At 33.8% G+C, this 15,613-nt stretch overlaps 1 protein-coding gene across 1 annotated transcript; it reads left to right on the forward strand.

The window, feature by feature from the left end:
* Positions 1–5,373: 5,373 nt before the first annotated feature.
* Positions 5,374–15,252, forward strand: LOC101250430 (aminopeptidase M1). The gene is made up of 19 exons (XM_004245022.5): positions 5,374–5,905; positions 5,987–6,132; positions 6,780–6,882; positions 7,421–7,607; positions 7,684–7,777; positions 7,984–8,137; positions 8,242–8,346; positions 8,441–8,557; positions 8,691–8,804; positions 11,408–11,590; positions 11,736–12,018; positions 12,099–12,220; positions 12,299–12,396; positions 13,150–13,327; positions 13,406–13,520; positions 13,621–13,688; positions 13,800–13,874; positions 14,523–14,600; positions 14,878–15,252. The coding sequence occupies exons 1-19, from the start codon at positions 5,684–5,686 to the stop codon at positions 15,061–15,063; spliced, it is 2,628 nt and encodes an 875-aa protein (XP_004245070.1). The 5' UTR covers positions 5,374–5,683; the 3' UTR covers positions 15,064–15,252.
* Positions 15,253–15,613: the final 361 nt, after the last annotated feature.

Consider the following 15,613-nt stretch of genomic DNA (forward strand, 5'->3'; position numbering starts at 1 on the left):
TTATCATACCCTCTGTAGTATGCTTGGGGCCGTGGAACGGGATTTTGTCCCCTCTGTTGATGTTCACCCGGAGCATCAGGTAACATCTGACCATGAACATCAACCGGAGCTGGGATGTTCTGGTTCGGATCATCAGCATCATTTATTCCCAAGTTTCGATTCATATTGCGCAGTGTACGCTCTAACTCGTGATCATAGGGAAACAAGGGTTCTCTTCCTCTCCGTGTATTTGGCATACAAGGAGGATAGTTCTAAAAAGAAATCAAAAACAATAAAACAAAGTAAAATCAAGAAAATATCAACTAAACTATAGTAATAAGTTCAAATTAATCTAAAAGTTAATATCCCCGGTAACGGCGCCAAAATTTGATACGCTCAAACTTCTTCTCAAATAAGAAGTAAAGCGGTCGTGTCAAGTAAATAACCCAACTAATGAGGTTGGGATCGTTCCCACGAGGAAAATAGTCTAGACTTAACTTCAACCTGTTATTACTATTGTTTGGTCAATGACTTCCTTGGAAAGTAAAAACAATAAAAGGGGGGTTTCTATTTCTAAATGAGTAAAAATAACTAATGAACTTGAAAGAGACACTTAACAACTTTGAATGTTGGATTTTAATCAATTAATCAAAGTAACTAGGGTTTACGTGTTCCCCATAAGTTCATAACTTGATAATTCTAACTATAACAATTCTTTCCTAGTATCTTGCATGCAAAGTGATAAGTTATGTATTTCTAAGTCCTTGGTCCGGCATTAGAAAATCTCACTCCGCACCTTGGTCCGGCTACGTGTGTTGCTATCCTAACCCTTATTCTTACCTCATATTAAGCATCGTATTCGATATTTGACTAAGTTATTACCTCGTACCAATAAATACTAGCCTATTAGATAGTATACACTAAATCTATGTTAATAATTCTTTTCCTATTATCTACCTCCTTGGTCCGGCAAGTAGCATTAAGGCGAGTTATAACGTTGGCCATCCGTTAAAAAGACTTCTAAGTGAACGAATTATTAATACATGCAAGACACTATTCTAGAATTGTTATTTTAGTTAGGTTTTATCTCATTATTTGCCTATGGTTCCCACAACCCTAGTTATGGAGTTTAGTTACTCATAGTCATACTCACAATATTCAAATATATTAAATAAGAATTCATGTACTTACTTCAATGAGAAAGAGTAAAATCCGAAAGTTTGCTTGATTAATTACCAATATTCACTTGCAAGAATCTCAAAGTAATCAATAATCTCACAAAAAGTCTAATGATTATCAAGAATCTCACAATACATTGTTTACCAATACGGAGTTTAACAATCTAAGAGTCTCCCAATGATCCAAAGTCTAACTATCCGGAGTGTAACTTCAAAAATGAGGTTTTTCGAACTATTTATAAAAAATAAAAACCTAATTAAACAAGGACTCTATTTGCTGGAAATCTGCCATAACGCGGCTAGGTCGACGGACGACGGACCGTCATGGACTCCGTCGTCCCATACTTATGCAATTTCTTCTGCTGCTCTTCTTCATTACCTTCGACGGCAAGTATGACGGACCGTCATAGGCACAACGGTCCGTCGAGGGCCTTCGTTTCAAAACACTTCAACTCTTGGAATATGGGTACTGTGATCACTTCTCTTAACTTCATGACGAACCTGCAGGACGGACCGTCATAGACACGACGGACCGTCACAAGCTTCGTAACCCCACACTTTGGTCAGACTTCCCCATCTTCCTTCAGCAGCTGCACTATACTGCCACCTACGGACCGTCACAAGCACGATGGACCGTCATAAGCTCCGTAGGTGGTCTCTTCTGCATTTTTTCACTCAAAATTTCCGCATTCAGCTTTGGACAGATTTCCTGCAAAATAAAAAGAAACTTATATAAAAATTAGCACAAAAAGGCTTTTGGACACACTAAACTTAAGAAAAAAGTATTAATAATACCGTGAAACCACGGTATATCAACTATCTGCTCATAATTGTTCGTTGAAGTTGTTTTTTCAAATGTGCAGTATTATTATATTAAAATTACTTTTATTTGTAAAACTCTATTTTTAGTTTGACTTTGACAAGTACTTATACAGAAGTATTACAATGGATAAAAATATTATGAATTGCCTCCAAATAATTAGTTCATAGAATTGTTAAGATAAAATATTAATAGCAATATTCGTAACCATATTAAGTTGTTTTTCTAAACATTTATTTTGAAATACAAATGCAACTCAAGAATCAAGCAAAACAGTCAAAATGATATATGAAAATGTTACGTAAGAGCGAATTGCATATTTTGGAAAAGAACAAAAGTGATTGTAAAAATATATACAGAGAAGAGTTTCACTAGATCAAACTATCAAAGAATTACATGACGTTTTTCATGTATTATTTCAATGTAATAGGCGATAAAATATTTTTTTAATTAGAGAATATATTGAATGGCTAAAACATTCCTTAATTATGGCTCAAATCTTATTAATGTAAATCCTTACATTAGCTAGATGAGTAAAAAACATCTGTATACTATTTAAAAAATAACAAAAATCATCCTTCACTCTATTTTTATTAAGAAACTAATTAAATCAATAATTTTTTTGAGTTGGTCATATCTTAGGCATGACGAGAAGATAAAAGTTACCTACAAAAAATAAATATATCGATAGGAAATGAATTTCTTATTCTCAGAATTTAGATTTTTTGTGTTGTTAGTTTATATATTTTTTCAATCATCAAATAAATTAACTTGTAATAATACATAAGTCTTATATTTATACAATAGGTTCCGATTCTTAAAAAGATTATATAAAAAAATTCATTTTAAAATATTACCCATAACTATTTAGAAAATTTTTATAATAAAATATTTAGTACATAACGTTATATAATGCAAATCACATTTATATACAAAAATATTTCAAAATTTAATGAAATTACGTAGGCGTTTATAATAAAAAAATCACTACTTCATTAAATTTTTTGAAGTTGGAGTTGCACTTGGTCATACTTATTACAAAGAATATTTAGAATTCAAATATATTTTGTCTGAACATCATTCTTCAATATCTAAAAATTTAAAAAATCACTCAACTTGACTAGTTTAATCGTGTCAAATATATTCATTCGACTTGACACTTTTTTTTTATTTGTGGCATGAGTTTCTTAGGCCGCACTTGTTTTCATGATTATTAAAAGGTCTGAATCTGAATACACATCTGAATATTAAGATTTGCATTAAATCTGGTGTTTTGATCTGAATACACATTTGAATATTAAGATGTGATCTTTAAATCTTGAACACTAAATAATTAAATTTGTTTGTTTTCAATATCTGAATGTGCAAGTGAAATTGAACATTATATTAATAAAATATTATAAAATTTTTATTTCAACAAAATATATCACTTTTGATAAAAAGAAAATTAATTTTTTTTAACAATCATGATTTGGAGTACTATTTTTTCATTCAAAATCTTGATAAACAACAATACACCAAAAATATTATTGCAATCGGTGTTCTTGACACGTCAATACAAGAAAATTATTAATATAAAAACTATTTTTCATTCAAAAACCTTGATAAACACAATGTACCAAAAATATTATTGCAGCCAGTATTCTTGACACGCGTCAATACAAGAAAATTATTAATATAAAAAAATACTTGAAAGGATTTATGAAAAACATACTAGTTCAAGAGGGAAAAATGATGTTTGATTGAGAAAAGTAAAAAAGAAAGTTTTTAGTCCAAAGCAGAGAAGTGATGATTTATTATTTGATAACTTATTAAGTGAGCTGAATATTATTAAGAGTTTCCTACAGATCTAATTCATCCAGATCTCTTTAGACCCATTAAGAGGTTTTTTAAAAAATAAAACAAATGAACTTAATGGGCTGAATCTGAATGATTCTGATTCAGACCTAAAAATTAAACGTATTTAATAGACTGAATGTGAATTATTAAGATTCAGATCTCCATTAAGTGCAAATAAATGAGGCCTTAATAAAATAATAGACTAAAGAATGAATCTTGCAACTTTTTTGACTATGTAAAAATGTTTTTTGTTCATTTATATAAGGCGGAATAGTCTGATATATCCTTACACTTGTATCAGTTTGTACTGTGGACTCTTCTACTTAACATTTTGTCAACTGAACCCTTATACTCAACACAATACAACATATTAAACCCTTCTGACCATTGACCATCCTTACGTGACATTAATATAAATGATTTGGCAAGAGAGTGTAGTCACACGTCTGTAAAGGCAAGTGAATATGATATTTAAAATTTAAAATTTTTCTTTTAAATTATTAAAATTATTAAAAAGAAAACAATAAATTTAAAAATGAGAAAACTCCATCTTCTTCCTCACACTACTTTTTTTTCCAACCACCCCACCCCCACCCCAACCCCAATCCCATTTTTCTTTCTTATCCACACCGTATCACTATTTATCTTCATTTTTCTTTCACAATTTTCTTCTTTCCCCCACTTATCCCTATTTTTTTCCTCTTCAATCATCACTTTCCCTGTTCTTCCCCTCCCAGACTTCAATTTCTCTCTTTCAGCCTTTCCTCGCTCCTTTCCAACTTCTTTCTTGTTTTTTCTTTTTGTTTTTTGTTACCCTAAATAAAAAACAAAGTTGGATAAAAATTTTTTGAGCATAATAAACAAAGAAAATATCAGAAAATTAGTGGAACAAATATAGTTGTTAATATCTCAGGTTGTTAGGTGGCTTAGGTTGTTGTTATTGTGGTTGTTAGGTGGCTTAGATTGTTGTTACTTTGATTTCGACGGCAAAAATGGTGATGACGCCGACAAAATGGAGATCACGACGACAAAAATGGAGACGACGCAATGACTCCATCGATTTCTCCGACATCGACTAGATCCTCTACCTTCTCCGACCAGTTTGTATTGCTATCCATACCGAAAAATTGGAAATGCTATATTGGGTTTTATAGTTGGATTTTAATGGATTTTACGACGCCGGCGATGACTTCCGTTTGGTGATGAAAATAGTGACAATAGAGAAGATTAGAGATGCCAATATTAAATTAAAATGTTATTATTTTACATTTTATTAAATGATTTTGGTTAATAATTTTTAAACATAGTTATGAAATAATTATGATGTGACATTAATATATCTTACGTGAATATGACATGACAATTAAATAAAAGAGAGTGAGCTACACGCATGGTTGGAGGAGCTTAAAAATATCATTTTGGTGGAGTTTTAAGGGTTTAGTTGACAAAATGTTAACTAGAAAAGTTTACAATAATATAAGTACAAGGGTCCACCTGACAATTCCGCCTAAATATAATATGAGTATATATTTTTGATTTAAGTTATACTTAAGAGTTAATTTTAACCAAAAACTCGAATATATTCTCTAAACATCAATGTAATAACTGCTAAGACGTTCTTGATTTATTTCTTTATATGTTTTAGCTTTAAAAATTAGATAATTTTTTTTAATTTAATGGAGCATATATTGTTAAGAATGCATTATTCATTAGGGATCATTTTAATCCACCAAAATATATTAACAACTAATATAAACCATTTTTGGTGTTGATAATCATAGTTGTCATCAATTCATCCAGATCCAAAATTTCATTATATAACATAAATATACTGAAATCCTCTCAACACAACAATCTCGAGTGAACAATGGAGAAAAACTACGATCCATTCAAAGGACAATCTCGTCTTCCCAAATTTGCTGTTCCAAAGAGGTATGATTTGAAGTTGAAACCCGACCTTGTCACCTGTAAGTTCGCCGGCGCCGTTGACATCTCCCTCGATGTTGTCTCTCCCACCAAATTCATTGTTCTCAATGCTGCTGAACTCTCTGTTGACCCCAAAACTGTTCATTTCAAATCTTCAAACAAGGTGAAGATTGACCCTCTTTTGAACAAGTTAGAGAAAAAGTGGTTTGATAAAAAAAATAAAACTAATTGAACATGTTTTTAGGTATTTGAGGCATTGGAAGTGGGGTTGATTGAAGAGGATGAGATATTGGTGGTGGAGTTTGGAGAAAGTTTGCCAGTTGGTTTTGGAGTTCTCAGTCTGGCTTTTGAAGGAACACTGAATGACCGGATGAAAGGGTTTTACAGGAGGTATTAAGTTTTGACAAAATTGGTTTGAGTTCTGTTTTAGTGGTTGACTCTTTATATTTATTTTCCCAAGCATAGATGGTTGTTGATTGTTCATGATTTTTCCATCATAGAATTTGGGATTATCTTGTTTATGCTTTTCGAAGACCCCAATAATCTTCACTTGAACTTCAGAAAACATGTTCATTTTGATGTTATCTTTTATGTTTACCTAGAATCTATATCTGCTTGTTATAATATATTAGGCTCATCACTTGAGCTTCACAAAACATGTTCATTTTGGTGTTATCTTTTATATTTACCTAGAATATATATCTGCTTGTCATAATATATTAGGCTGATGATTGATTAAGCAAGTGTCATTGGAAAGGTAATACTTCCATAAGCTCTGTCTGGAAGGTACCTTAGCAAGTCAGTTGAGTTTACTCTGTTGTGGCCTAACTGTATTAGTTCTATGATGTATCCTGTTGATTAGGAAGCTAGTATATCAATTCAACATTTTCCTTCCCTGTCAATTGGTAGTAGTCTTTTAGTGATCTTAGTTTGACAGAAAAACAATAGAGGATAATGTTGCAGTTCTGTTTTCAGAATACTTTATTTTGATTGTGCTATTTATAGATCACTTAACGGTCTTTATTGGCTCCTTGCAGTACCTACGAACATAATGGGGAGAAACGGAATATGGCTGTTACTCAATTTGAACCAGCTGATGCCAGACGTTGCTTTCCATGCTGGGATGAACCTGCTTGTAAGGTATTGTCAGCATATGACCATCTTTGCTGTTTCCACCTGTGCACTTCTGTCTTTGTTTATCTACTCTGTAATGTTAAATTTCTAGTGATGGCAGCTGTTTGTTATATTATCATCATGCGTGAACTATTAGTGTGACAAAACACACATGAACTTGGTCAAATCTTCTTTTCTTTTTTTTAATCTTTGTCAAGTATTTTATTCTGTTACTTACAGAACGTTGCTTTCCATGCTGGGATGAATCTGCTTGTAAGGTATTGTCAGCATATGACCATCTTTGCTGTTTCCACCTGTGCACTTCTGTCTTTGTTTATCTACTCTGTAATGTTAAATTGCTAGTGATGGCAGCTGTTTGTTATATTATCATCATACGTGAACTATTAGTGTGACAAAACACACATGAACTTGGTCAAATCTTCTTTTCTTTTTTTTAATCTTTGTCAAGTATTTTATTCTGTTACTTACAGAATTTGGTTCTTCTAATACTATTAGGAACTCAAATTTTATTTTTCCTTTGTCTTACTTGATATGAACTATCCAGGCCACCTTTAAAATTACACTTGAAGTACCATCAGAACTGGTAGCTCTCTCCAACATGCCGGCTGAAGAAGAAAAAGTGACGGGGAATCTTAAAACAGTTCATTATCAAGAGTCTCCAATAATGTCTACATACTTGGTGGCAATTGTGGTTGGCTTATTCGACTATGTTGAGGATCAAACATCTGATGGTACATATTTTGGCATTAGTGAATATGCCTTTGATTATCTTTTGTTGGTAAATTATTACATCGCTTTTTTGTGCAGGAATTCCTGTTCGAGTATATTGTCAGGTAGGCAAGGCAAATCAAGGAAACTTTGCATTGCATGTTGCTGTCAAAACGCTGCCTCTCTTCAAAGAGTATGCATCACTTTGATTAAATATGTTTTTGTCATTCATTTATGGAAAAGAAAAACTAATGAAGAAGAGGGATCACTGAGGGTAAAACTTGAATTTTTCCCTATAAGTAAAGTTTCTAGATTTTTGTATTGATAATATACCATTATTGGGGTTTCTAAACAACTGCTTCAAAATGTATTCTAATTTGTGGAGTAAAATACTCGCAGGTACTTTGGTGCACCATATTCACTACCCAAATTGGACATGATTGCAATTCCTGATTTTGCTGCAGGCGCAATGGAAAATTATGGTCTTGTTACATACCGAGAAACAGCATTGCTTTATGATGATAAGCATTCTGCCGCTGCTAACAAGCAGAGGGTAATCTATATTTGTTGGAAGTTGGTTGGCTTCCTATGACACGTGGTATTGAAGCGACTGATTCTATCTTTGGATGTGTTGAATAAAATTTTGGTTTTCTTCAGGTTGCAACTGTGGTGGCTCATGAGCTTGCTCATCAGTGGTTTGGCAATCTTGTAACCATGGAATGGTGGACACATCTATGGCTGAATGAGGGGTTTGCAACATGGGTATGCTGCTTTTCTTAGAAGTATATGTTTTTGTTCATTGACTTGACTGAGTTGTTAAGCTGTTCATTCTAATTTTTCTCTGGTTGTCATTCAGGTAAGTTATTTGGCGACTGACAGCTTGTTCCCAGAATGGAAAATTTGGACGCAGTTTCTTGAAGAGGCCACTGAGGGACTTCGTCTAGATGGGCTTGCAGAATCCCACCCGATTGAGGTATGGAGCAATTTCCGGTCTGGTTCTTGTATTGTGCTAAAGCCTAAATGCAAGATGCAATTTTGTGTTTTTTCTCCAATTATGGATATCTACTAGTTGTGCTATTAATACAAATCTTGTTTTGTCTTACCAGGTTGACATCAATCATGCCGGAGAAATTGATGAAATTTTTGATGCAATTAGTTATAGAAAAGGTGCATCTGTCATCCGGATGCTACAGAGCTATCTTGGACCTGAAAGTTTCCAGGTTTTTCTTCCCATTATTTACTACATTAACATTCTTTTTTATTGTCTTCATTCCAACCCCTTTTTGCTTTATCTTTCTCCCCTCATTCTGTTGTGCTATTATTGACATATACTAGTTACCTGTTACTTGGTTCGATGAAAAAAGATATATAGTTACTTCTCCAAACACTTGTTATCAGAAGTTGGAGATGGAAAGTGGGGTGGTGGAATTAGAAGAAGAACTATACCATTCAGTGCGACGACCCTTTTTAATATCTCATCTTTCCTTACCAGTGACTCATTGTAAAGTATTATTTGCTTTCAGTTATTACTCCGCCCCATTTCATGTGAAGATGTTTGATTTGGTATGTAGTTTAAGATTTAAGAAGATGTTGACATGTATATATATATGTATATATATATATATATAGTGATGGGGCTAAAATTTCCCGAGGGTATCCAATTGGAATTGAACACACTTCGCCGGAAAATTATACCGTATATATAGGTAAAATACTACTTGCAACAGTTAAATCTAATATGTTGGCCCACCTGAACATATCAAGATGTTGTGGCCCAGCGGTGTGAGGCTCTCCTGCTAACACTTAAAGGCGTGGGTCCAAATCCCCACAGCTGCATTTTATAAACATTTTTAATAAAACACTCCTATTTTATTATTACTCTAAGTTATTAACTTGTTTCTTTAATTGTCTAAGCTAATTAAATTACATTCTTAATTAGAATCTAGGTTTAGTAGCTAATTGAATTATCAATGAATTTTACTTTTTATTTCTTTTCATTAAAATTCTAAATAAAACTTAAATGTAATTATTTAATTTAAAGTTAATAAAAAAATTCTAAACTATTTCTATAAAGCTGCCAAAAACAAACAAAAGAACACCTCGTTGATTCTGCTTCCATTATTCATGTCTCGTTATTGTTGTCATTACCATAGATTAGTGAAAGCTTGAGCCTTGAAACGTAAAAATGATTTCATTTTAAGCTTAATCCCCCCCCCCCCCCCCCCCTCTTTTTTTTTTTTTGCTTAGTTCGTTTACTTTATATCAAATTAGACACAAATATTAAAGCTAATAATATGCAGTTTGATATTTAAAATTTTGGAACATTGATTCGTAAAGAAAAAGTAATATACATTTTATGTAGTTCAATTTTAATTTTTAGCAATGCATCCATTCATCGGAAAAAAATTGCTTATGTAAGACTTGGACACCCTTGATAAAATTTCTAGCTTCGCCACTATATATATATATATACACACACACACACACACACACACACAAAACACCCATGATAGGTGGTGAGAGTCCGACATTTTTATTTCCATTTTCTCTCACCTTCCTTATGAAGGATTGAACTTTTCTATCAAGTTGTCCTAACAAGTTATGTCATTAGGGGTAAAATGGGATTCTAAGATTAAATAACTTCCAAAAAAAATAAGATTCATCTTTTTTGATAATGTGTCACATAAAGTGAGTAAGAAAGAGTATTATATAGAAGTTCTTCTTGAATGATTGTGATCCTTACTGTGGGGATTAACTGCTATTCTTGTACTGAAATCACATTACTCTAGATTTTGTCATAAAAGGATACTCATGTCTTGCAACATTAGTTGCCAAAGAAAATTTAAAATATATGACTTTCCAAAATTCAGATAGGTTGTTAATCCCATTAAAGTAGTTAAGAGAAGCCAACACACAAATGGGGTTCCTCTCTTGAATGTACTGACTTAAAGCTTTTCCAATTAGAACTATTCTTTAATTGATTTCTTAGTGAGCATCCGCAAGTCTCCTTAATTATGTCCATACCAGTAGTAGATTGCACTGATTTTAAACCGTCCCCAAATATTGTGTTGGGCTTTATAATGTGATGACAAGCATACCAGAAATCTTGTAATGGGGATCATGATGATGTATTGGGTACTGCTGTTGACCGTCATTCTTAAGAAGCAACTAGGGGTGTCACAAATGAAACCAAACATAGTTAACTTGCCCAACCCGCTCAGAATTTTAAGGGTTGGGGCTCAAGATAATTTGAATTGGGTTCAATCTCAACCTATTCAAGCTTAACCCTTTTGAAGAGAATTCTCAGTTGAGCCCAATTCAATCTCCAATTTCAACCCGTTTTAAAACTTTTTATTAAGATATCTTCCTATATTGAAGATATGAATTATTATCTATTTTACATCTTTTAGGATTTATCTATCAATTTGTTACTTTTTTAGCAAAAAATTTGAGCGGAAATTCAAATTTCTGATTATAAAAGTTAAATATTAATATGTTAAGTTATTGAGATTAATCGGGTCACATTGGGCAGGTCAAGACTTAACCCATTTTTTAGCCCATTTGAGCCCAAAGTAAACTTGGGCGGGTCAAGACCCAACCCGATTTCTATTCAACCCATTTTAATATTTTCAATTTCAATCCAACCCACCCATTTGACACCCCTAGAAACAGCCATTAGTTTGTCAAAAGAGAAACTTCACTTTCATCTTATATACCATCCATCATAAAATAAATGTTCTTGATTTTCTTTCCAGAATATCATGTAGATTTTTGCTTGTATTGGACTAATGACTTTGTCTCTTGTAATAATTCATTAAACCAGAGGGCACTTGCTTCATACATAAAAAAATATGCTTGCTCAAATGCAAAGACAGAGGATCTATGGTCTGTACTTCAGGAGGAGTCTGGTGAACCTGTGAACAAGTTGATGAACTCCTGGACAAAGCAACAAGGTTACCCAGTTGTCTCTGTCAAAATAAATGACCAAAAGCTGGAGTGTGAGCAGGTTATCTTGTTTCTAACTTATGAATTCGGTTTTTTTACCACTCGGTCTATTGCAGATTCCCATTACCCAACTCTACTCTTCTCCATACTATGAACTCTTCAAGACTTCTTCTGGGCTTGATAGTACTTGTGTTTCTATGCAACAGACACAATTTTTACTGAGTGGTTCTCATGGTGATGGGCAATGGATAGTTCCGTTAACACTTTGTTGTGGATCTTATGAAGCTCGTAAAAGCTTCTTAATGCAAGAAAAGTCAGAAGCCCTTGATGTGAAGGACTTATTAGGCTCTTCTTCGTCTAATGGAAATCCCTGGATAAAAGTTAATGTGGAGCAGACAGGTTTTTATAGAGTCAAATATGATGATGAGCTGTCAGCTAGACTCCGATATGCCATAGAGAGAAAGGTCTTGTCAACAAATGATAAATATGGTAATTACTGCTTTTTTTGAACTTTATTTGTATTTAACAGTTAAAATCGACTGCTGATGGGATTGTATTTTCCTGAACAGGCATTTTGGATGACTCATATGCCTTATCTATGGCATGTCACCAGTCTTTGTCATCTTTGCTTGCCCTGATGGCTTCTTTCAGGGAGGAGCTCGACTACACTGTTCTGTCAAATCTGATCAGTGTAATTGACTACTTCACAGACCTCTTATAAGTACTAGTGTTGTTCGTCCAAAATTAACTGTTCTCTATCTTCTTGCAGATAAGTTACAAAGTTGCAAGAATTGTAGCTGAGGCTGTTCCTGACTTGCAAAATCACATAAAGTTGTTTTTCATCAATCTCTTCCAGTTTTCTGCAGAGTATGTTACTTCTTTTTTGAAAGTACAGAGCATGTTACTTTATCTTTGTATTTTTGGTCGTCCTCATCCAAAAATGCGCTCATGTGAATTCCGCATAAAATTTCCAAGGGGGGAGAAGACTTGGGCTCTATGGGTGGTGTAAGCAGTTAAGAAAGAGACAAAGGCACATAGTTGGAGTGATTTCTACCAGTGTTATAAACATAGATAGATGAACTTCTAATAGAGAAGCATTTGGAAATAGCAGGAAGCAACAGAAATCATAACCAGATTATGCCTGTTGTGGCTTTCTTGACATTTATAGGTCAACCTATGACAAAAAAATCAATTTCTATTCTCGGAGACTAGTTCATGAAAATAAAGATTTAGACCTTCTTGCATCTTTTTATTTTTTGTCTAGTAGCTCTACTGCTAAATTAGTAGGACTTGAGAGCTGTTAATAAACATTGAAATGAATTTAGAGATTTTGTGTAGTTCTAACTAGATATCTTTGCTGACTTATCCTAAAAAATAAAAGAAAAAAGATATCTTCTGCCAATCATGCCTTTAAAAAGGAATGAATGGGTAATGGTGTTTTACAAATTGGGCATGTTTACTCTATATTCACCACAAAAAGAAGAAGCTTGAGAGAAGAAAAGTTGTCCATGAAGCTGAAAGAGAGGGATTTTAGTCTTGGTCTCCTGGTTGACCATGAAGCTCTTTTTCAGTTTGGCAACAAAAGGTTTGTTTCTAATTGGATATCCCTTTTATTGACAGGAGACTTGGTTGGGATCCTAAAGAAGGGGAAAGCCACCTAGATGCCATGTTGAGAGGGGAACTTCTGAATGCTCTGGCTTCCTTTGGACATGGTGAAACAATAAATGAAGCAGTCAGGCGCTTCCGCATATTTTTAGATGACAGAAACACAGCTGTTCTTCCTCCTGACTTGAGAAAGGTTACAACACTTGTATATATTATAACTCTATTTATTTCTTTACCTTCCACAGATTGTGATCCCTCCTTCCATCTGCAGGCTGTTTATGTAGCTGTGATGCAAAGGGTGAATAAATCAGATAGATCAGGGTTTGAATCTCTTTTAAGAATTTACAGAGAGACTGACCTCAGCCAGGAAAAGACACGAATTTTAGGTGAAGTTATCTATCAATTCATGCCCAGTGTGAAATTAAATGTTTTGGTTATCAGGTGATGGGTATGCTAAACAAATAAGTGCATTTTCTTGTTCTATAGGTTCATTGGCATCTTGCAGGGACCCCGAGATTATACTTGAAGTCCTCAACTTTTTGCTATGTTCTGAGGTATTGAAGATTTTTGGGGTGCACTAGGTTATCTCTCTAGGGAGAGAGGTCATGTATTATTATTTTTCTGACAAAATGTTTTGAGAGTATTCTATGACTTGGAAATTTCAGGTGAGGAGCCAAGATTGTGTTTACGGTCTTGCAGTTAGCTTTGAAGGCCGTGAAACTGCTTGGAACTGGTTAAAAGTGAGTACACTCCTTTTCCATGAAATATTACATTGCTCGAATTGTTTCTCGAATTACTATTTTCAAATAAGATACCTTGTATTGTGTGGAACTGTAACTTGTAAAGACGTAGCTTAGGAAAAAAGATATCTTGGACAAATTTTACTCGCTCTGTCCCGATTTATGTGGCAAACTTTCTTTTTTAGTTTGTCCCAATTTATGTGGCACACTTTCCTTCTTAGTCTGTCCCAAAAAGAATGCTCCTTTCTATTATTAGAAACAATGCAAGTCTAAAATATCCCTTTTACCTTTGATGAAATTGTTTATAGTCACACACATATCTAAGATTTGTTCTAAAGCACAAATTTCAAAGTCTTCCTTTCTTTATTAAACTTCGTGTCAAGTCAAATGGTGCAACGTAAATTGGGAGGGAGGAGTATTAAACTGTAACTTACAAAGACGTAGGCATTAAGAGTGAGGAATTCACATTGGTACAAATTGAAATGCAACATGTTCTTATAGAATTATCAGCACAAAATGCTGCATTTCATGACTGATAAATTATTCAGGAAGATGAAACAAGGCAAGACATACATTCTTTTTTTTTTAATTAAAGACAAGACATACATTCTTGATTCTTTTTTGTCCTAATAAACTGTTTGAATGCAGGAAAACTGGGATCATATCCACAAGACCTTCGGCTCTGGATTTCTATTGACGCGCTTCATCAGTGCAACAGTGTCACCGGTTTGTTTCTGCTCCCTTGCCATCTTTCTTAAGCATTTGCATGCAGTTGTTTACTATTGTAGGACAACTTTCTTCCTTTTTTTTGTACTAGTAACTTGGTATTATATCACAACCCTTACTGAAACCTTGAATATATGTTGGACAACTTTTTTCAAAAGCAGCATCTGTTGCCTCTTCTGCCTTGTAATGAAATCACAAGAATGGAAAGCAAATTTATGAGTTACTACTCCATTACATATTATCTTTGATCTTTTGGCTCAATCTTTATTTTCTTCAGTTCTCGTCCTATGAGAAGGCAACAGAAGTTGAAGAGTTCTTTGCTAGCCGTACCAAGCCGTACATTGCAAGGACGTTGAAGCAGAGCATTGAGAGGGTTCACATTAATGCAAACTGGGTTCAGAGCATTGAAAAAGAGAAGAATCTCCCCGAGGCAGTGACAGAGCTAGCATACAGGAAATACTGAAGTTCTTTTTTTTGAACTTAATGCCTCCTTTAGAGTGTCTCTACTTTTTCGTGAATGATAATTATGGTACTTTCTGAACTTGTCTCAGAAAAAAACGAAAAAAAAGAGGGAGTACTCTGATATCTGCTGTTAATCAAACTATAAGCAATATGTTACATGTTTGATAAATCACTGATGGTTGATATTGAACTGTCTTTCTTCCTGTGCTCCAGATGAGCAACCAGAAATGGCGATATCTCTTAATTGAATAGATGAGCAATTCTGTTGGGAACACAAATTAACTACCTTCATACTATTAATTAAGTCTGGATTGGTTAGCTAGTATGTTTAGGCAGTGTTGATTGCCAAGTCGCCTTTCCATTCTCCCTTTTGTCGCTTGAGAATTTCATATCCTACATCTTGTTTCTTGATGTATATAATGTATTTTTTATATGTGTGAGACAAATATCTTTTGTTGCAATTAGTGGTAGCCCCGGGAAGTGATGATGTTATGCAGATCCAATTGAATGATCTGATGAAGTGCTCCACCTAAATTGCACTAGAGAGGCAA

This window comes from Solanum lycopersicum, chromosome 8 (assembly GCF_036512215.1).
Source record: "Solanum lycopersicum chromosome 8, SLM_r2.1".
Taxonomy (NCBI): Eukaryota; Viridiplantae; Streptophyta; class Magnoliopsida; order Solanales; family Solanaceae; genus Solanum; species Solanum lycopersicum.